Source organism: Coffea eugenioides, chromosome 11 (genome assembly GCF_003713205.1).
Source record: "Coffea eugenioides isolate CCC68of chromosome 11, Ceug_1.0, whole genome shotgun sequence".
Taxonomy (NCBI): domain Eukaryota; kingdom Viridiplantae; phylum Streptophyta; class Magnoliopsida; order Gentianales; family Rubiaceae; genus Coffea; species Coffea eugenioides.
In genome coordinates, this window is record NC_040045.1 from 32,235,365 (window position 1) to 32,258,289 (window position 22,925).

Consider the following 22,925-nt stretch of genomic DNA (forward strand, 5'->3'; position numbering starts at 1 on the left):
CTACTCTATCCTAATCTAGGGGGAGGGGGAGCCTAAGGAGGCTGTTGTAGGAACTAGTGGGTATACAGACCCAACTAGACCAAGGGAGTGCTATGACACAACCCTTAGATTTTTTTCACCGGTGAAGTTTGTATACCCAAACTTTTTTTACCCAAACTTTGACCCAAACTCGAATCTAAGGGTAGTGGGTAAAATCGAAATCGAATTTACCCAAACTTTTTTTTGTTTTCTGAAAGAAAAAAGAGTACTACTCCAGGCAAGCGGCACTATTAGTGGTTATTCCCAGAAAATTCCCCACCGTTATTATACAGTTATCCTCCGCCTTAAGTTTCCCAAACGCGGCAATTCCTTATAGAATCCAGATTCCAATATACAATCCTACAATTCCTCAGGAATCCTCCCCCAATCGGCGATTCTTATTAATTCCTCGCCCAATCCAATCCAATCAATTACCCGATTTCAATAGTATAATTCCCACATTTAACTAGCTCCATTTCCAATTAAAAATTTCCGGACGCCGGTATGATGGTTCCGCAACCGGGAAACTCCGAGTTGACCCGACAATTCCTCAGTAGCGTCCTTTCCCAACGGGGACCGTCGGCGCTGCCGTACTCCGAAGACGTCAAGTGGATGATCCGGCAACACCTTCTTGCTCTCTACGATGTCTATCCTTCTCTCAACATTAAAACCAGCACCTTCACTCACAACGACGGCCGGAGCGTTAATCTCCTCCACGCCGACGGCACCGTTCCGATGCTCTACAACGGCATCACCTACAACATCCCGGTAATCATCTGGCTCATGGAATCTTACCCCCACCACGCGCCTCTGGTAATGGTCTCTCCCACTCCTGATATGATTATTAAACGGCCCCACCCCTTTGTGGATCCCTCCGGCGTTGTCAAAATTCCTTATTTGCAGACTTGGATATACCCTAGCTCCAATTTAGTTGAATTAGCTCGGAGTTTATCGGCCCATTTTGGCCGCGATCCGCCCCTTTATTCCCAGCGCCGCCAAAGCCCTAGCCCTACCCCAAGTTCTAACCCTAACCCACATCCTAGTATAAGTAGTTCCATTAATAGTGTTAATGCTACACCTGGAGTGGGTCCGAGGCCTGCGATACCTCCGAGGATGACGCCAGCAGTATACCCGCCACCGTATAGTACTAGTGGTGGGAGTATAGGGGGAAGGATGGATGACCCAAGTGAGGTATTTAGGAAGAATGCGGTAAGTAAATTGGTGGATACTGTGCATATTGATATAATGGGGCTAAGGAAGATGAGGGAGGGGGAAATGGAAGGGTTGTTCAACTTGCAAGCGGTTTTGAGGCAGCGAGCTGAGCAGTTGGGGAAAGGGTTAAAGGAAATGCAGGATGAGAAGGAGGGGTTAGAGCAGCAGTTGCAGATGGTTTTGATGAATTCGGATGTGATGGAAGCGTGGTTGAGGGACAATGAGGGGAAGCTGGGGAAATTGAGAGGCAATATTGATGTGGATGAAGTTTTTGAGCCATGTGATGTGTTGTCGCAGCAAATGTTGGAGTGTGCAGCGTCGGATTTGGCGATAGAAGATGCAATTTATGCATTGGATAAGGCGGCGCAGGAAGGGGCGATACCTTTTGATCAGTATTTGAGGAATGTGAGGTTGTTATCACGGGAGCAGTTCTTTCAACGTGCCACAGGGTCTAAGGTCAGGGCTGCTCAAATGCAGGCTCAGGTGGCCAGTATGGCTTCTAGGGCATCTCATTATGCTGCCTGATGGAAATGCTTTCAAGCAATTGAATAAATGTAGCAGGTATATCATGATGTTAATGATGAAGTGGGTGGCAGAATTATATAGTTCTTTTAAATTGTTTTGGTTACTTGTGAAATATCTGTTAATACTATCTTCAAGTTTCTTTTTCTTTATACATTTGTTCTGATTACGAAACACTAGGAATTCTTTTTGATGGTTCATATATGAAATTTTGCATTTCTTGATCCAAGATTTGTATATTGTTGACAATTTTCTGTGGTTTGGCATTAGAGAACTTTGAGCGGTTGACCTGTTTGGTTCTCATTTAGCTTTAAAACTTATGCGAATTCATACCATGGGCAAAAAATTGTTAGTCTCTCTTTCATCGCGTTTTACTCTAATTTTAGGTAAATTTCTGTAATGTATTGGTACTTTTTATTGATAACATCGTATGGTTCTTCTGGCATATTTTTATACTTTGCTTTTAAGTACTTTAAACGGAAGGATGATATTCTTTAGCAGTCGTGTGGCTGATCTGAAAAAGTGGTCTGATGTACTTGTGATACTTTCTTAGTTGGATGTGGCCTATAAGTTTCTGATACTATTGTGGCAGATCCCAGGTTGTGTGTCTAATAAAGTGTGTAGCATGATTAATTGAGAACCTAACAGCAATCATGAGGCACAAGAAAATGTTGCTTCGAAGTGCTGATACTGAAGATGGATATGATGAAATCCAAATGCTCTGAAATTGGTTTATTATTTTGTGCTCATTGAAAAAATAGAAAGATCAGTGAGCTTGAAATAGATCCAATGCACACAGATTGAGAGAATTCCATAGGAAAATTTCTTTTAGTACTGTTCTTGCTTTGGGATGTGTTTAGGCATTAAGTCTAAGTTTGCCATTTTCATATGGTCATATTCTTTGTTAGTTATAATTTTCTTTTGTATGTGGTTACCTTACAACTGATAGGAGTTCATCTTCCAGTGTCTTCTAGACTCCAACTGTAGATGACTGTATCTGGCCTTAAGAGGCATATTTTTCATTTGTTTGGTCGTTTAATGCATAAGCAGGCAAAGAAAGAAAAAGAATGCAAGAAGAAAATAGAACTTTTAACATGGAAATTATCATTTTGTTATGTGAAATTGTAGTTTCTGGATAAGTAGATCAGCTTTGTGCGTGAGTGTGTTTTGGGGGCACAAAATGTGGTTTCATTGAGAAGCCTTTACATTTCTTCAATTATTTTGTTTGTAAATCGTGGAATAACTTGGAAGATGTACAAGGTTTTATCTTTAAGTCTAGTTAATCATTTTTCGCAAAATTGCTACTTAGGGTGCGTTTGATAAAATTGAAGTCTGAAATCTGAAATTTGAATCCATTGAGTTATTGTATTATTAAATTCTAAATCTGATATATTTGAGTGTATATCATATTAAGTAATAAGTGAATAGTTTATCACTTATTGTTTGGAGTAAGTTTTGTCTAGAAAATTCAGTGCCACTTAATTAATTTAGATATTCTATTTTTTGTTATCAAACGCATTTGAACATGCTAAGATTTGAATCTATTAAGTTTAAATATTGAATTGGCTTATAAAGTAGGGCCTTAGTTCACTTTCCATGGAGTAATGTGAAGATGGGCTTTTCAATTACTGTTTTCCTTTTGCACTGGTTTGTCTAGGTTAGAAGTTTTGGTGCCAGAACACCCTAGAGTTAAGCTTCTCTTTTTCTTCTGAATCTTTTCATATACATAAATAAGACTTTCTTAATGGTAGTGTCAAAATGGGTGACTCGGAGGGGTTACAATGGGAAATGGGTATAATTGGGTCAACTTACTTAGACCTATTTAATAAATGGATCAAAATGAGTCAACCCATTTATATCAATTTAAGAAATGGGTATGGGTATATCCAATTACCCATTTATGATTCACTTGAAATTCTACCTTTTTTTGAAGATTTTTTCGCATGTTGTTTGACAAGAAATAATGACATTTTTATTGTTATTAGAATGGTAGGAAATTTAAATTTATTTGCTTAACACTCACTAAAAATTGAGTTAAAATGTATAATTATTTTTAAATGGGTATAAATGGGTGAGCCAAGTCAATCCACTACTCACCAATTAAAAGGTTTAATTGGGTACCTCTTTAGACCCATTCAAAATTTATTGCATAACCAAGTCCACTTATTAGTGGGCGGGTCAGCGCGGGTCAATATAATTGGGTTGTGGTTGACATTTCTACTTGGATGCAATGTTATTTAATAAAACTTTTTAGAAGAACATGACTGTGGTTCTGGTTTCTTTGAGAAGGCCCTAGACCAATTCCCATGTCTTTTCCTTTGTTATCTTCTTCTAGTCCTCAACTGAACCTGTTCCATATATCTTTCTAATTTTCTCTACTTTTTGTTGTATCCAATCCTCCTATTCCGCCCTGCAAAGGAGCCTTTTGCCTTTCTCCTGTCCGGTTTAGAATAAAAACTTTAAAAAAATCTGGTTTTCATTTGCTTTAATTTGGTTTGTAGACCTATACCTCCAATTATTTATGTAGTCTTTATTTTGGGATAATTGACGTCATAAAAATGCAGTATGGAGTGGTTTTGGCCATTCAATTTTGCACAATTATTGTATTACATCCATAAATTGTTACTGCCTTGATTCATGCAATGGTGTCAAACTTGCAACTTGCTTCACTTTAGTTGGGAAACCTTTGTTCTTAACCATCTAGTTACTTATTGGAGAATTGTTTTGTTAGCTATGTTGTATTTTGAATTTTGGTTGCTTTGAATGACTTGTTCATCCTGTCTTACATTCTTTGCTGATTCTTAAATCTTAATAAATATTATGGATGAAGATGATGTAATTATGTAGAGCGTGTGTTTTTTTGGCTTAATAGACTACTGATTTTCTTTAGTTGGACTATTTTCATCTAGTCTAAGGTTGGATGATTTTTGTTTCTTTTGTTGGACTATTTTCATCCATTCCAAGGTTGGATGACTGCTAACTTGTGGTTTCTTTATCCTAGCAGGGGTTGTAATGTCTTGGTTTAGGTTGTTAAACTTTCTTTTTCCTGTTTCTTGGTTGCTGTGTCACATCTAAATAATTTAATCAATGAATTCAAGAAATGAAGCCTTTTCTGGTGTAAGATTTCAGTGGAAGATGGTTGTATAATATTATTTTTGGCTTGTGTTTAGTTTCAATAGTTGCATGTATTGTACTTCTATGTCATGCCATCTTCTTGGATTTTTCCCTTTGAAACCTTAAGTTTGTAAAAATCGGTCAACTGTTTGAACATCTACTCAAAGCTTTTTGTGTATGTGATCCTTTGTCAATAAAATGGTGAAAATGTCTGGTTTGTTTTGTTGTTGGAAATGGCTGACTGGAATCAAGTCAATGAACCAATAAATCAGAAAAAGTAAAAAACGCTAGGACAGATTGAATGGGAGATCTTTGGAGCTTTGTTAAATGGGGGGCAATCAATGGACCTACATTTTCTCCTTCAAACAGTAGTAGAGTTGAAGTTTAGGACGTTAAGTGGTTCCTTCTCATGTGCTTAGGCATCCTGTTACATGAACTTTAGTTGAGTGATGTTATCAGTTGAACCTAACAACTGTGAAGAACTGATTGGCAAGCATTCCATGTGCTTCAGTGCCAATTGTTGCTGAATGTTACTTCACTTATAATCACACCATGGGTGATGTCAGTGGTTCTTATTTTTCGTGTTTTAACAATTATCAGGGTTTTAGGTTTTGGTCTGGAATACCCTGCATTTGGTCGATTCTGCTTTTCATAGCTGTCTATATGGTTCTTCATGATGAGATTATACATAACTGTACTTCTAGCTAAACATGTTATTGTGGATGTTCAGCAGTCCCTCCTTTTTTTTTTGGGTGTTTTTGTGGGGGCTGTGTGTGTGTGTGTTTGGGGGGGGGGGGTGTAGATGGTCCAAGTTTTGGCCCTTTTTTACCAACTAATGGTCGAAAATTGTGTGAGGTCTTTTCTCCTGCTACCCTGTTGAGCATTTACAGTGAAACGTCATATTCAATTGTGTTTGCTTCTCAATCATTTATCATTTTGATTGATCCGTGAGATTTTCTACAATTTTTAACACGCCCCGAATTATTCTCAAATTAATGTAATTGCAGTTTTCTGACCAAATTGATGGTTTTATGAGTTCATCTTTAGTTCATCTAAGTTGTAAATTTATTTCCATTTAGCCTTAATACCTTCATATACTTAGTGTTCAGATAAATGAATGGACTAGAAAGCTCGCAGAATCGTGAGTGAAGGCCTTTTTTCTATTTTTATTTTATTTTTTAAAAAAGTGAATGAAGGTTCATTTCGGATACAAAAATTCGAACAGTTTTGGGGGCTTTTCTAGGAGTGTCGAAATCCTCTACCACTGTGAAAAAACACACATGTTTATGCATTAACGATGGCAAGTATAAAAGTCCATTTGGCAGATGATATTGACATTTCTAAAAAGGCTTGTGGCACTTTGTTTTCCCTTTAATAGCAAAGGAGGGATGGAGTGCTAACATTTTCTTTTTATTGGGAATGCTACTGTCATTAGCCTTTTCTTACCTAAGGCCATTTATATTTTTGAGTAATTATTACAACCCCTTTTGAGCCTATAAAAGTAACAACTGAATATATGGTATAAAGTAAAAGAATACAAGGGAAAACAACAACTGTATGGTCCTCCTCCACGTCTTCAACTTGTACCCTTTTAATCCCTCAAATATGAAATGAAGTCTTCCAGTCTCTCAGATTTTGAAAACATTTATTTATTTATTATTATTTTTTTTTCAGTTGGAAGGTGTCCGGGTCTCATCCCGACTAATCCTACCAATCCCGAGGAGAGCGGGCCCTATCGATCCTTAGGAAATTATCCCAGGCAGCCCAAGCTCGGAATCGAAACCAGGACCGGCGCCTTAATGAAGAACGCGAAGTCCGCCCGAGCTGCCTGTGGGGGCTTTTGAAAACATTTATCAGTCCCAATTTTCATTGTTTGTCTATTTGTAAATTAAAAAGCTACATCTTACAAAATGTAGAGACAAGCCTGTATTTTATTTCAATTCTCTCTCGTGGTACAAATGGACTGACAAGTTTCAAGCACAGATCTACATAAATGCACATATAAATTCTCTGTGCCCACTCACCAATATGCCTCTGTTAAACTCTCATTTTTGGAAATGTTTATAGAAATCTGTCGAAGATTGTGACAGTGTAGCATGAATTAGGAAGATTTTTTTTCGCAAAGCTAGTCAATTCAAATTATTTTAAGCTGCATTTGGATTGAGGGATTTGATCAAGGATTTGAAATTCTCTCAAATTCATCTAAGGAAGACATTCGGAGTTGTAAATTACTAATTATTCTAGTGTTGAAAATATATTTAAATAATTGGTAAATTACAATTTCAAATGTTGCTGAAACAAGTTAAATAATGAAAACGATTTGGATGGACTTCAAATCTTTTGTCAAATTCTTTGATCCAAATGAAAGACTAATTCATTAAGTTTGACAAAATATAGAGGTAATTGGTATGTATTTAAACTTTGACATAATATAAGTTCTCATACGGATCTAAATTTCGTAATAAAAACATTTGCACTCTATATGCACTCCAAATTTTGTGCAAACTTTCCGGAATTTTTTTGGACCCATTTGTTGAGGTGTAAAAATGATGAGCTGAGACAGATGAGCTGGTGAAGTTGATTGCTTTAGCAAAATAATTCCTGGAGGACAGGCAATGTAAAAATAATGAATTTTTTTTTTTTGTCAAAAGTAAAAATAATGAATTGATGAAGCCAAATTTGACAGATCAGGCATGGTGCCAGGGACGACTCTGGCACTCTAGTCATAGTGTCCAGTGAAAAGAATGCTTCCATACCATGGTGGATAAGAGCCATTGCCGTTGCTTGGGGGGATTAAGATTTGGAGAAAAGTGAAAAAGTTGTATAATTCATTAAAAAAAAAAATCACCCACTATTGTTTTAAGAGAAAAGCGTTCAAAAACGTTTTTCACATTTCGTAATATGACTTTTTTTGTTCTTCATTTTAAAAAGTATAATTTTACATTTCTTACAAATTTATATGGGTCAAATTTAGTCCTTATCTAAGTTTTTGATTAGTTTTTGATCGGAATCTACTACGTGCCTCACATGTGGTTATTTTTTAAGCAAAATTATCAAATCATATTTTACATAATTTTCATATTTCACAAAAATGAATTTTTTTCGTTCTTTACAAAATGATTTTTTTTATTCCTCAATGATCACGTGTACGAATAGTTTTTTTTTTGTTTTGAAAATCTATGTATATATCTATTTGATTTCACTTAAACAATGTAAATAGCATGTAATACATTTCTATTTAATTTTACCTACAACTATAATTAGTTTGTTTAGATGAAATCAAATAATACGGATCAGGTGAAATCAAATAAACATATATATTAGTTTTCAAAAATCAAGGAAAAACTATTTGTACATATGATCATTGAGAAATGAAAAAATTTATTTTGGAAAATGTGAAGGACGAAAAAATTCATTTTGTAAATTGTGAAAGACTATGGATCAGATTATGTGAAATGTGATTTGACAAATTTTGCCCCTAAAAAATGATCACGTGCAAGATACGTGGTAGATTCCGATAAAAAACTAATCGAAAACCTAGGTAGCAACCAAAATTGACCAACGTGAATTTGTAACGGCCGTAAAATTACACTTTTAAAAATAAGAGATAAAAAAAGATATTTTATAAAATGTGAGGAACATTTTTGAATGATTTTTTTCCTTATTTTAATGTCTACATTATCTCTAGTAGATGAGATTTTAAAAATTTTAAATATATTGAGTGATATTTTGAGAATTCTAAGGGGAGTTAAAGGTTGTTTTTCATTGTGCATAGGGTTGATGAATCACATCTACTTATTCTACATAAGGGTATTAATTTAAATTTAAAAAATGTACAAATCGGATTAGGTTTCTCAGACACCATTTACTCAATCATTCATAAACATTTTGAAATTTGATGGGACATTTTTTTTGTCTAGTTTTTAATCTAACAATTTCATATAACTCTAGAAAATCATTATACAAAATCCCATTCTATATGATCTCCTAGAGTGAAGTTGTACGAACTTCTTATCTATTTTCATGTTTGCAATTTTAAAAGAAAATTGCCCTGACATTAAAAAACCAACGTTAGAATTAATACCAACAAAGGACAATCGAGATCTATGCAAATTTATAAAAGGATGCGAAATGCCTATACCAGCCTCTATATTTAATCTCTCTCTCTTGCGTTGATGATTGAATTCTGCTGTTTCATTGAGTCATTTCCAATGTCAACAACCAAACAAAGCCTTAGTATCCTAAATCCCACTATCCACTGTCAGAACAGAAGATCCATGACAAGCCTGTTGGAAAAGGGGTACCGGTACAGGCACACAATATCAGAGTTAACTCAGGACAAATTTCTTTTTCCCCAAGTACCAGTTAAAATAGAAATAAACCAAATCACCAAGTAATGGTACCAGTAATGATAATAAAATGTAAGAAAAATAAAAGGCATAGGACACCAAAATTTTTACGTGAAAAATCCAAATTGGGAAAAATCACGGGACTTAGTCCAATTAAAAATCTCCACTATCACAATAATGGGAATACACAGGTCACCCGAAGTATTCGAGTGACAACAATATCACCAATATCAACCAAGCCAATCTGCTACAAAATCACCCCTAAAAACTATAACTGTCAAAGGAGTAGGTTTGGAAAGGTGTTATCAAACGAAAAGAAAATCTGAAATCTGAACTGGTAGATGAGTAAAACTTGACGAGAGGATCGCGTGGGTAAAATTTTGTCTCAATCGGGTTTCGAATCACCCTCCAATCAAGACCTTAAAGTTTCTCTCTCTAGCTCTTTCTCTCTCTTCGTTTTTCTCCCAACAGTGGCGGCTGGCTTTTTTTTTTGTACTCACACATGGACTGGAGAATTATCTCATGCGGTTGTTCACTTTTCTTTTTAAGTCAAACTTGACTTAAACCTAAAAGTGTTTGGTTTTGTGGTTTGGCTCATAAATGGGCTGGCCCACAAACCTAACAACCTCCCCTTCCAGCTCATTTGGGGGATTCCACCAAACATGATTCTTATCTGCAAAATAAGAGTTTCTCCTTAGGCAATGTCTTGGTAAACATGTCAGCACCATTATCATTTGTATGCACCTTCTCAAGTGTCAATAACTTGGAATCCAGTACTTTTCGAATCCAATGATACCTCACATTAATATGTTTGGATCGAGAGTGGAATGTAGAGTTCTTACACAAATGAATAGCGCTCTGACTGTCACAGTAAAGACTATACTTCTCTTGTTTCGTACCCAACTCTTGAAGGAATTTTTGCAATCAAAGAGTCTCCTTGCATGCTTCAGTGGTTGTGATGTACTCCACCTCCGTACTAGAAAAGGCAATATATTTATGTAACTTACTTTGTCATGACACTGCTCTTCCTGCAAAAATCATTAAGTACCCAGATGTGGACTTCCTATTGTCAAGATCATCTGTCATATCTGCATTATTGTATCCATCTAGCATAGTTTTACCATTACCGAAATATAAACACAATCTAGAAGTTCTCTTGAGATACCTGAGAATCCATTTGACAGCATTCCAATGCTCCTTATCAGGATTAGATAGATACCGATTGACTACTCCAACTGCATGAGCAATATTTAGGCTAGTGCAAACCATAGCATACATCAAGCTACCAACAGCCGAAGTATAAGAAATCTTCTTCATGTTTTCTTTATCTTTTTCACATGTAGGACACTGCTTGATATTCAATTTAAAGTGACTTGCAAATAGAGTTGAGACTTCCTTAGCCTTGCTCATGTTAAACCTGTTGAGTACTTTTTCAATGTATTTTTCTTGAGACAACCAGAGTTTCCTATTTTGCCTATCACGTGAGATTTTCATCCTCGGTATCTGTCTAGCCGGACCCAAATCCTTCATTGCAAAGGATTTACTTAACTCCTTTTTCAACCTATCAATTTTTATAGTATTACGGCCAACAATCAGTATGTCATCAACAGATAGTAAGAGAATAACAAAATTACCATCTGAAAATTTTTTCACATAAACACAGTGATCAGATGTAGTCCTATGGTACCCATGGTCTGTCATGAAGGAGTCAAATTTCTTATACCATTGTCTCGGTGCCTGTTTCAACCCATACAAATTCTTCTTGAGACGGCATACAAGATTTTCCTTACCACTTTCTTTGAACCCCTCCGGTTGTTCCATGTAGATCTCCTCTTTCAAGTCGCCATGCAGGAAGGCTGTCTTCACATCAAGTTGTTCAATTTTCAAATTCAAGCTGGCTGTAATACCAAGAATAACTCGAATTAGTGACATTTTTACCACAGGAGAGAAGATTTTTTCAAAATCTATACCTTTCTTTTGACTAAATCCTTTCACAACCAATCTCGCTTTGTACTTTGATTGTGAACTGTACTCCTGAGTCTTCAACCTATAGACCCATTTATTCTTTAGAACTCTTTTGCCCTTAGACAGTTTCACTAACTCATAAAGTGTGATTCTCAGACAGGGACACAATCTCCTCTTGCATGGCTCACAAACAATCTTCTTTATTCTCATGTTTTAAAGCCTTACAGTAGAACTTTGGCTCTCCTCCATCTGTTAACAACAAATATTCATGATAATTATATCTGCTAGAAGGTCTCCTCTCTCTGGTAGACCTCCTAAACTCATCCAGCGGTGGTGGTGGTGGAGTAGGTGGTGTCTCATGCTCAGGTTCATCACTAGTAGGATTATCATCATCATTAACATCCTCTCTCTGCTCTGTCTCAACTCCCCCTTGATTAAAATCAACAGGTACTAAAATTGGATTTGGATCTGAATTTGAGCTAGCAGTAATATCATATGAAAATTTTGAGTTATCACCTTTATCAATGTCTTCAATGGTTTGATCTTCAAAGAAGATAACATCTCTGCTCCTGATCACTTTCTTCTCAATATGATCATACAACCTGTAACCAAAATTTTCATGTCCATAATCCAAGAAAATGCATTGTTTTGATTTTATATCAAATTTTGACCTCTTATCTTTGGGAATATGAACAAATGTCCGACAACCAAAAACTCTCAAGCGCTTAAAGGACACATCTTTTTTCGACCATACCCTCTCTGGAATATCACCATCTAGAGGAACTGGTGGAGAAAGATTTATCAAATCAACTGCAATCCTCATTGTCTCACCCTAAAGAATTTTGGCAGTTTAGTATTAGAGAGTATACATCTGACCCACTCAGTGATGGATCTGTTTATCCTCTCTGCTACTCCATTCTCTTGAGAAGTTTTTAGCACAGTTTTCTCCAATCTGATCCCATGGGACTTACAATAGATTTCAAATGGTCCTCTATACTCGCCATCATTATCAGTACGTACACACTTTAACTGCTTACCAATTTCTCTTTCAACTTTGTTATGAAAGTCTTTAAATATATCCAAAACCTGATCTTTGGATTTCAAAGCAAACTACCAAATCTTTCTAGCAAAGTCATCAATAAAAGTTACAAAATAAACAGTATCACCAAGAAACTTATCTTTCATATAACAAACATCAGTGTGCACCAATTCTAATGGATTCAATTTTCTAGATGGAGGAAAATTTTGAAATGCAACTCTGTGTTGTTTCCCATAAATGCAGTCAACACAGGGTTTAAATGCATTATTTCTAACTTCAGGTAGGAGCTGTTTGCGAACAAGTGTTTGAATCCCTTTTTCACCCATGTGCCCAAGTCGCTTATGCCAAAGGTCAATTGATGAATCACGAACTACATTGACTTCTCCCTTCCCCAACTTGGCTTGCATCAAGTAGAAGGTACTTTGCTTCTTTTCTCTAACAACAATGAGATTTCTTTTGCTGAGTTTCCATTTGCCTTCACCTTGCAAGTTATGGTAACCCTCATCGTCAAGTTTTCCTGTAGAGATAAGATTAAGGCGAATATCAAGGACTTGTCGAGCATTTCTTAATATCAACTGGCACCCCGCATCTGTATCCAAATGATGAGAATGGTATTGGCACAAAAGAAGAAATTGGACGCTGTATCAAAGAAGTAATGGAAGGAGAATATGGAAAAGAAATGAGGGAAAATGCTATGAAATGGAGCAAATTGGCTAAACTGGCTGTTCGTGAAAGTGGAAGCACTGATAAGAACATCAATTCTTTTGTCACCAAGGTGACAAGGTCCTCTTGATCATCTTATCCTTAAATACGCTATCCTTGGTTGTGTTGGTGGTCTATCTATTTTTGAATTCAGGTGTATTTCTTGGTGTTAGTTGCAAATAAACTGAGCTAAAATGGAGCAATTTGGCTAAAATGGTTGTACTGAAAGTGGAAGCTCAGATAGAAATCTCTACTACTTTGTAACCAGGATGAGTAGTTCCTCTTAATCATCTCATCCTTAAGAATGATAATGTTGGCTGTTTTGTTTGTCTGTTTTGTTCTGATTTTATGGTTTATTTCATGATGCCATCGATAATAACAGTAAGCTAGCTATTGTTTCGAATCAGAATGTGTAATTGACTTCTATTTTTTCTTTTTTTGCTTTTGCATTAAGGATTACTTCTGTATTAGTTAGTACTAATTGATGAAAAGACTAGTTTACATTAATATATTTTTCCTTGCTCATAAGTAAATTGATTAATGAAAATTTGATGAACAAGTATTTGAATTAGAGTTTGAGGCATTTTACAAGAATAAGAGAAGACAAACTTAGATACTTTATGAAAAAGCCTAGTAAAGAATATTTCAATTTGAAAATGATCATCAAGAAAGAGGTTGATCACTAACAATATACATTGACTTTTTGCTTGGAAATTCTCCAACAGAAAGTTAATTAGTTGAGACAATTATATCAATATTGTATTATAATTATATTTGAATTCGTCTTCCAAAATAAGCAAGTTGGATCATTTTCGCTTCTCATCTCAACCTCTTCTTTACCAAATTCTCTTCACTTCTGCCATCATTTTTTTTCCTATTATTTTTTTTTAAAAAAATTTGAACAAAACCCCTATAGAATTTTGGAATTCGTGACCCATATTCAGCGGACAATCAAGCATGAGAACTGGGTACATGTAACAGGTTGATCCCTGTTTTGTTTCTGGCGAAAAAGAATCCAATACTCAATAATTAGTAAATCATCAAACCAAAGAATATTAAACCTGACCATATTAACCATTTTTTACCATAATCAATTATGATACATAAATATAACTATCAGTATCCCACCACAAGGCAACAAAGGACCGTCCAATGAGTGTAAAACTGTCATATTGCAACAAGTGTTCAAGAACCTTGAACAAGCAAATACAATTATGATACTCAGAATTTACATGGTAATCTGGTTATCTTATTTAATATGCCTTGGTTTCTATTCTGCTAATTATCTTGTAACTTGGTTTGACATAGTCTTTTGGTTGCAACTTTTTCGTCTTGTTTTAAGTTTATTGCAACTTTTATGTCTTCTTTTAAGTTTAGATTAGGTATAATTTCAGAAATCCTCCTTGAAAATATCACTTACTTCTATTGTTACCTAAAGTCAACGTCCCAATGCACCTATTGACACTTGGTTCTAAGATATATTTGGGGAGTATTTTCTCACAAAAAAATTGGCGTATTTGTTTTCCTACTTTTTTAAGAAAAAAGAAAAAAATATCCTATCTTTAAAGAAAGTGTCATAAAAACTTTCATAGCAAAAGTATTTTCATTCTCGAATGACAAATTTTTAATTGTAATCTTACAATTAGAGCAACAATTTCGTTTTTGAATGTTAGAAGATATTGGTAAATTGCATGACTTTCCTTTTACCAGAGGGAGAGGCTTATTGGAAGTTTATTCTATCAATAGTTTGGGAGTAAGCGATGGGGAAGAATAGGAACTTCTGCTACGTAACAAACATAGACATTAACACATTAAAATAAAAACATATAACAATGTTGTAAAATTAATACTAATATATATATATATTTGGTGTAGTAATTTATATTGTGAGTTATATACTAACGAAACAAAAGATAGGAGAGAGTGAAGCAGACAAAAGTAGATAAGAAATAGTAAAACACTCTCTAACTGAGAGCTTTCTCTCCTCTGGGTGAGAGATTGAAATTTTCAAAATTCCCCGCTCGAACTTCAAAACCACATTTCATTCAAGCAACCAAATTGCTAGAATCAAAACACCGCTTTAGATCCATAATAGATTGCCCAAACTCTAATGCTAAGACAACATCCATCGGACTGCTGGAGCAGTGAACTCAAGGAAAGACACACAGGAAATCCATCATGCCTTTAATAGGCTACATTTATGAAGGTCCAGAGTGGAAGGATAATTACACAGAAGTGAGCAAAAGGTTGTTCGGCTAGAAGACAATGCAGTAAATGCTCTTTAAACAACAGATGAATTCAAGAAATCCAGGTAATTCAGCTCATTAACTACTCTACTATGCCTTAACATTCACATGCATTTGCACGATTAAGTCTGTATTTTGCCTATCTGGTAGTGTATTTACCTAGAGAAGAGTGTAGCCTGGTTTCTTTTTCTCGCTGGTTTGTCAGGTTTTTTCATTTGAGTATATATAGTTAGAGGAATCCCTCTTAGATCCTTTAGACTTCATGGCGGATGAACTGGAGGAAGTGTTGAAAAAATTTGCTTTGTCTAATATAGAGCAGAATGGAGCGTGGTTAGAGCTGGATGATGTAGATCCAGGGATCTCTGAATGTATGAATAGCCTTATTGGAAAGATAAGAGGAGAAAAAGTGGCAAACTTTACTGGAGTCAAGAATTTCGTCACTGCAGCCTGGGGATATCCCAAAGATCTCACTATGGCTGAATTGGGGCCTAATTTTTTTCAATTCTTCATACTTGATCCGGAGAACAGATTAAGAATTCTTAACGGAGGGCCATGGTTGATAGATAGTCAAATACCAGTGCTCAATAGGTGGGAGGCAGGAATTAAGGAAAACACTGAGGCCTTTAAATTTGCCCCACTCTGGGTACAAGTATGAAACCTACCAATTCACTGGATATCTAAGGAAGTTGGGAGGAAGATATGAAAGGTGTTTAAGTGACACGTGTCGAGCCTGCGTAATAATAATTACTAAAAAGTTTTAATTATCACTACAATTAATTATAGAACAAATCTAAGTACTGGAGCAGTGACTCTAAATGTGCAATGGGTTACTATATTCACCCTGTCTCTGAAGAGTGTGCTTGATCCGATATACTATATTTGTCTACAAAAGTATTAATTTTGCATACAATGGCAAGTAGGGTCGATTCCACAGGAAACGGGTAGGAAGTTGTTTCTTTCCTAGTCAATAGAACAAAATTGGGGGATATTTAATGGAATGAAGATGAAAATAAAATAAACAAAATTCAAAAGCTAACTCAACAACTACAATTTACTAAAAATAGCAATTAATAAAATTCTACCCAAATGATAAACTTTTCAGGTACGGTCCAATTAAATGATCATCGATGCAAAGATATTTCATTCATTCATCACTAGGTTGGTTATAACCATCAACAAGCTCTGACAGCCAATTCTTCCTTACTTTTTCGATAGTCAAGGTATGACCGTTGACCCCTTCTCTAACCAGAAAACAACCCTAGGTACGACCGTAGAAATTTAATTATCCAGTTGCATTAAAGCTAGAAAAACCCCACCCTAACCAATAAACACGCTACGAAGGTTTATTTAAACTAGATCTTATGTTTCCCCAACACAAAGCCAATTATGGTGGTTGTCACTAGTTGTCAACTAAACGAACAATTACGAATTCAATTTAATTAACGTGATAGTAGGCTATTAAATTAAATTAAATATCCGGCCATTGATACTCAATTAATAAAATACCCATGAACTATTAATCCAGGAAGCGCACAAATAGTAACGAATTGGAGGAAATAATAAAAATTCGATTAGATCTCACAGATGTTATGGACCGCGCCTTCGCGTTGACCTTTGGGTAGAGGAGAAACCTAACCGCTCCTCATCATATCAATATCGCGTGATTTAATTGAAATTATTCAATTAATTACTAACAAGTTGGGAAAGAAGAGAGAACGAGGAGACAGACGAAAAGTCTTTCTTATCTCTGGGTTTTTGTGTTCGTATTGGAGCAAAAGAAAGGTAAAGGTAAAGGTCTTATAGAAGCCGTACAAAACAAAAGCAGAGAGCCAAATCGTCTACGGCGAAAAGAAACCTAAAAGCTAATCTCTATATCACACGTGAATCTGGCTTTTTTCTAGCCAAATCACCCAAAGTGGCCGCCGAAAAGAAAGCCTCTGCTTCCTACTTCCTTTAGGGAAGATTTTTAATCCTCTGCACCTTCGCGGCCCACGAGCCCTTTTGACTTCCTAATTTCCCACTTTTCCGACCAATCCTACGGGGTCCATCTTTTAGGTGTATCTTTTCAGTTTCTGGCATGGACACGTCATGAAATAAAGGGTCATCTGGAAATTTGCCTCAAGAGATCACTTTTAACACCAACAGCCTGCAATTTATACAAATATCAAATATGAGCAAAATCTCAATACTTAGCACAGTAAGTAGCCAAAATTACGACCAAATAGCAGTGCAAAAGGTGCCCAATAATTGCTCTATCATTAAGGAGGTAAAGGAAGTGTTAATCCCCCACTTAGGGGGCAAGGAAAGAAAACACCTTAAGATACTTATGAGTGCAGATATGACTCAGCCACTGCTAAGAGGCACTGCAGTTAAGATGAATAGAGTGTTAAAATGGGTTAGTTTCAGATATGAAAGAGTCCCAGACTTCTGCTATAAATGTGGTAATTGGTCACAGTAAAAAGAAATGCAAAAATATGGTGACCATCAGGAAAGGGCAACAAGAAAATCAGTATGGGCCCTGGCTGAGAGCTCAACCTAGGAAAAGATTCCCTCAAAAGACAGTAAATCCAGTACGTACACTCCAAACAGACAAGTAAGGGGATTTCAAAATGGGGAATGGATTAGGAAAAGCTGTGGGAAAACCATAGAACAGGAAATAAATCCTCTCAGGCCTAAAATTGGCAAAGAATTGTCTAAGACCATAATCATAGAAACCTTGTTGCAAGGCCAAAAGGAACTGCCAAGTGAGAGAACCCAGAGCTTAGGGCAGGAAAATGAGGAGATTCTGGATGCACAAGAGATTGAATGGCTTAAGAAAGTGGAGGATGTGAGAAAAGAGGAAAAACAGACAACTGTACCTGAAGTGAGAGGGATGGAGAAGGAGATAATAGCAGTGAGGACTCTATCAGAGACAGGAGAGATGGAAAACATGAATCAGAGTAATAAGAAGGATGAAGGCATAATTATGAATACAAATATGTAGGTGGATGGGGAGGATTCTGATCAACTCAAAGGAGTAGGAACAAGAAGAGAGAAAAGAGTGAGACTATTGAGCAAAACGAATGCAAGAGGTAGACAACCTCTGAAAGAGATACCAAATTTGAAACCTCGAAATGGACTGAACACCAAAAGGAAGCTTCACATTGTAGATGGGGAGATGCTAGACACGGAATCAACTGATCAGGCAGCCAAAAGGAACAAAACAGAGGGTGGGGAGGAAGGCACTGTCCAGATCATGAGGGAGGAAGAGACCAGCCCAACATGGTCTCTAAACCAACCATGAGAGTTCTAGTGTGGAACTGCCAAGGTGCTCCTAACATGGTCTCTAAACCAACCATGAGAGTTCTAGTGTGGAACTGCCAAGGTGCTGGGAGCCCCTTGACAGTTCCCCATCTGAAGGAGGAAAATAAACTCCTCTCCCCAAATATAATATTCCTTAGTGAAAAAAAATAGGAAAAGTTACATTGAAAAAGTAAAAAAAAATTTGAATTTTGAAAATAGCTTTATAGTAGAAGCCATGCACAGATCTAGTGGGATGGCTTTTTTGTGGACCAATGAGGTTAAGATTTCAAAAGTACAAGGGACAGCTTTCACTCTAGATGCAAAAGTGGAAGATGAGGAGAAGAAGGCAAGCTGGTGGTTCATTGGAATTTATGCCAGTTGTGACAGTCAAATAAGAAGAAGACAATGGAAAGTGATAAGTAGAAGGAAATCAGGATGGGGGGAAAAATGGATTATCATGGGAGATTTCCATGATATCACTTCAAATGATGAAAAATGGGGTAGAAGGAACAGAGATGCTAGAAGTTTTCAAGACTTCAGGAAGTTTATAAATGATAATCAGTTGATGGACGTTGGGTTTGAAGGGGAGCCATGGACATGGAGCAATAACTGGTATGGGAACGGAGAAGTGAAAGAAAGAATTGATAGGGGATTATGCACTTTTGAATGGTCACAATGTTATGATGAAGCCAACTGCACACACATTGAGTCCCATGCTTTAGATCATAGCATGCTGATAATTGAAACTCAGAAGGAAAGAAAGAAAAAGAAAAAAGATTCCAGTTTGATAAAAGGTGGCTCCAACAAAATGAGATCGAGAGGGTGGTTAAGGAGGCATGGAATATCCCCTGTGATGGAACAAGATGGTTCAAGGTAAAATAGAAAATTAAAAATTGCAAAGTTGAGTTACTAAAGTGGAGCAGCAGTAAGAAAGGGAATTCACTTGAAAGAATTAAATGGTGTAAAAACCAGATTGAGGACATTAAGGCATCAAATGCTGAAAATAAAAGGCAACAAGTGCAAGAAATAAAAAGACAATTAAAAGTGGCATATGAGGATGAAGAAGCTTATTGGAACTAGAAATCTAGACTGAGATGGCTGAAAGAGGGGGACAAGAATACTCAGTTTTTTCATGAAACTGTTAAGGGAAGGAGAAAAAGGAACAGATTGCAGAAATTGAGAAATCTAGTGGAGAATGGACTGCGAATGAAGAAGAGCTGGGAAGAGAAGTAGCTACTTATTATGAGGAGCTGTTTAAGTTTTCAGTGATTGGAGAGTTAGAAGAGATCTTAGATGGGATTCCTGTTTCTAGAACTGAACAAATGAACAAGGAATTGACTAAAAAAATGGATGAAAATGAAATAAAGGCTAGTTTCTTCTCTATGGATCCTAATAAGGCTCCTGGTAGTGATGGCATGTCTCCCTTATTTTTCCAAAAATTCTGGAGCATTATTAAGAAGGATCTGGTAAATGCAATCCAAGGTTTTTTCCACCATAGTGTCATTCTTAAAGCCATAAATCACACTGTTATATCATTGATCCCAAAAGTTGATTGTCCCACAGAGATTAAACAATATAGACCTATAAGTCTTTGCCAAGTGGTCTATAAAGCTTTAGCTAAAATCTTTGTCAACAGACTAAAGCCTTTCCTCAGTACGTGCATCAGCAAAAATCAATCTGCATTTGTTCCAAGTAGGCAAATTTTAGATAATGTCATTCTGTCTCATGAGTTGATGCACTTTCTAAAAAATAAAAGGCATGGTAGAGTAGGATCTATGGCTGTGAAACTGGCCATGTCAAAAGCCAATGACAGGGTAGAATGGAAATTTTTAAAGGCTATAATGGAGAAAATAGGATTCTGCTTCACTTGGATAGGCTGGATCACATCCTGCATCAGTTCAGTAACTTATTCCTTCAATATTAATGGGGAACATAAGGAGTTTATCACCCCCTTAAGAGGTATAAGGCAAGAGGATCTACTCTCTCCTTACCTGTTTTTGCTGTGTTCAGAGGGGTTTTCGAATCTTCTACAGAAAGCAAAGAAAGGGAAGGAGTTAACAGGATTAAAAATCAGTAAAGGGGCACCTGCAATCACTCATTTGTTTTTTGCTGACGACTCTCTGGAGTTCTGTAAAGCAAACACTCAAGAAGCTGAGAAACTAATAAAGATCCTCAAGGTGTATGAAGAGTAGGGATGTGCATTCGGTGCAAAAGCGGTAATTCGGTGCAATGAATTCGATGAATTTAGTTATTCGACCTATAGAAATCTAAATCGTTTTCAATTTCGAATTGGCCATAGCCGAATTCATTCCGTAACCGATTTCAAATTTGAAAACGGTAATGAATTCAGTTAGACCGAATTCATCTATTAAAAAAAACTAATTTTTTAAAAATTATTACTGATTTGATCCCCAAATTTATTCATAATTTAACACATTACTTATGTTCTAATCATTTTGTGGTTTAATTTGATTGGCATTTATTTGATCACTTATACCTAGAATCCTTAGTCTATGATTTAAGGAACACATAAAAAGTGATTAATTTAAACTAGAATAAACCTTAGACTGTACAATGATTAGTGATAATTTATGAATTTATAATTTACAATGATTAATAATAAGTAATATTAGTTACAAACTTATAAATTACAATGATTAGTGATAAGTTATATTAGTTACAAACTTATATTTATTTCAAATCAAAATAAAACTTATTTACTTATATATGTTATTGTGAAAGTCAATACACTAATACATTGATTTGCAATTCACATGCATTCACTTACACTGCTTAGTTGTCTTGTCTATATTTAAAGTCTTAAGATTAGTGAATAGATAATATGAATTTTTATGTTAAATATGTAATATAAATTTAGAGCACACTAATACTTGCAAGTTACAGATTATGCATTCAAATATTCAATAATTCAAACATGAATGATCAATGATGTATCAAATTACCAATATCTAAATTCTAATTACTAATTATGTTTATTGTTTAATATTTAGTATTATACATATATGTATTAATTATTATCTAATTCTAGTCATGTTACTCATGTATAAAATAATAAGTAGTTATCTTATATTGTTATGTATTACTATATATTTGTATTATTATAGTCATATAACAATTAACAAATACTAAAATAATATATTATATATTATTATTATTGTAAGTACATGATATGATGATAACACCATATACTAATTATTATTAATAGCATTTACCTATATAATATAATAATATATTAGTAGTATATACTAATACTAAATAGCATTTATCTATATATTATATAATTTTATATACCAATTTGGTATTCGAATGCGGTAATGCGATACCCTATTTCAATTACCGAATTTGAATGCGAAATTGGTTATTACCAAATTCATAATCTCATTACCTATTTTATACCATATTAGAATTCAGTGAATTCGGTATGTACCGAATTTGTATCAAATTACCGAATTGAATTTGAATTCGGTTATGAATTCGGTATGAACCTAATTTGCTCACCCCTTGAAGAGGCAACATGGCAGCTCATCAACATGGAAAAATCCTCAGTACCCTTTAGCAAAAACACAACTCAACCAGTGAGGAGTGAAGTCTGTCAAACTATGGGGTCAATCCAACAGGTAGGACAAGGTAAATATCTTGGACTGCCTATGATCATCACAAGATCTAAAGAGCAGGTGTTTGGATTTACAAGGAACTGTATAGACAAGAAACTGCAGGGGTGGAAAAACAAGTTACTGAGCCAGGCAAGGAAGGAAATAATGCTCAAAGCAGTGGTAATGGCCATGCCTACCTACATTATGTCTTGTTTCAGGTTACGCACCAAACTGTGCAGAGAAATTACTTCTAAAATGGCAGATTATTGGTGGGGTGACACAGATGGAAAGGAAAAGATACACTAGGTTGGCTGGAAGGAGATGACAGAGAAGAGGAATACAGGAGGAATGGGATTCAAAGACCTGCAAATGTTCAATAAAGCTCTACTAGCCAAACAAGTCTGGAAGTTAATAACACAACCAAACTTGTTAGTTAGTAAAGTTTTAAAGGAGAAATACTATCCCAAACAGTCAATCTTCAACTATAAGGTGCCTCAGAATGCATCTTGGATCTGGCAAAGCCTCTCAGCTGTCAAAAAAGAAGTACAAGAAGGAATCAGGAGGAAAAAAGGGAATGGTATAGGAACAAGAATTTGGGATGACAATTGGATTCCAGATAGGCCATCTGGGAAACCAACATCTGTAAAGCCACAGGGGCGTCAACTAAAGCATGTGTCAGAACTGATAATCAATAACAGATGGAATAGAGTTCTTGTTCTCAAAACCTTCAACTCACAAGATGCTGACAGAATCCTGAGCATACCAATAAGTGTAATAGGGAAAGAAGACAGCTACTACTGGATGCATTCTTAGAATGGACAATATACGGTTCAATCTAGCTACAAGACTTGGATGAAGGAAA

General features: G+C 35.7%; 1 protein-coding gene across 1 annotated transcript; it reads left to right on the forward strand.

Annotated features, from left to right (window-relative positions):
• The first annotated feature begins 294 nt into the window (after positions 1-294).
• LOC113752880 (protein ELC-like) lies at positions 295-1,976 on the forward strand. The gene has a single exon (XM_027296919.1). The coding sequence runs from the start codon at positions 523-525 to the stop codon at positions 1,753-1,755; it is 1,233 nt and encodes a 410-aa protein (XP_027152720.1). The 5' UTR covers positions 295-522; the 3' UTR covers positions 1,756-1,976.
• The last annotated feature ends 20,949 nt before the right edge of the window (positions 1,977-22,925 follow it).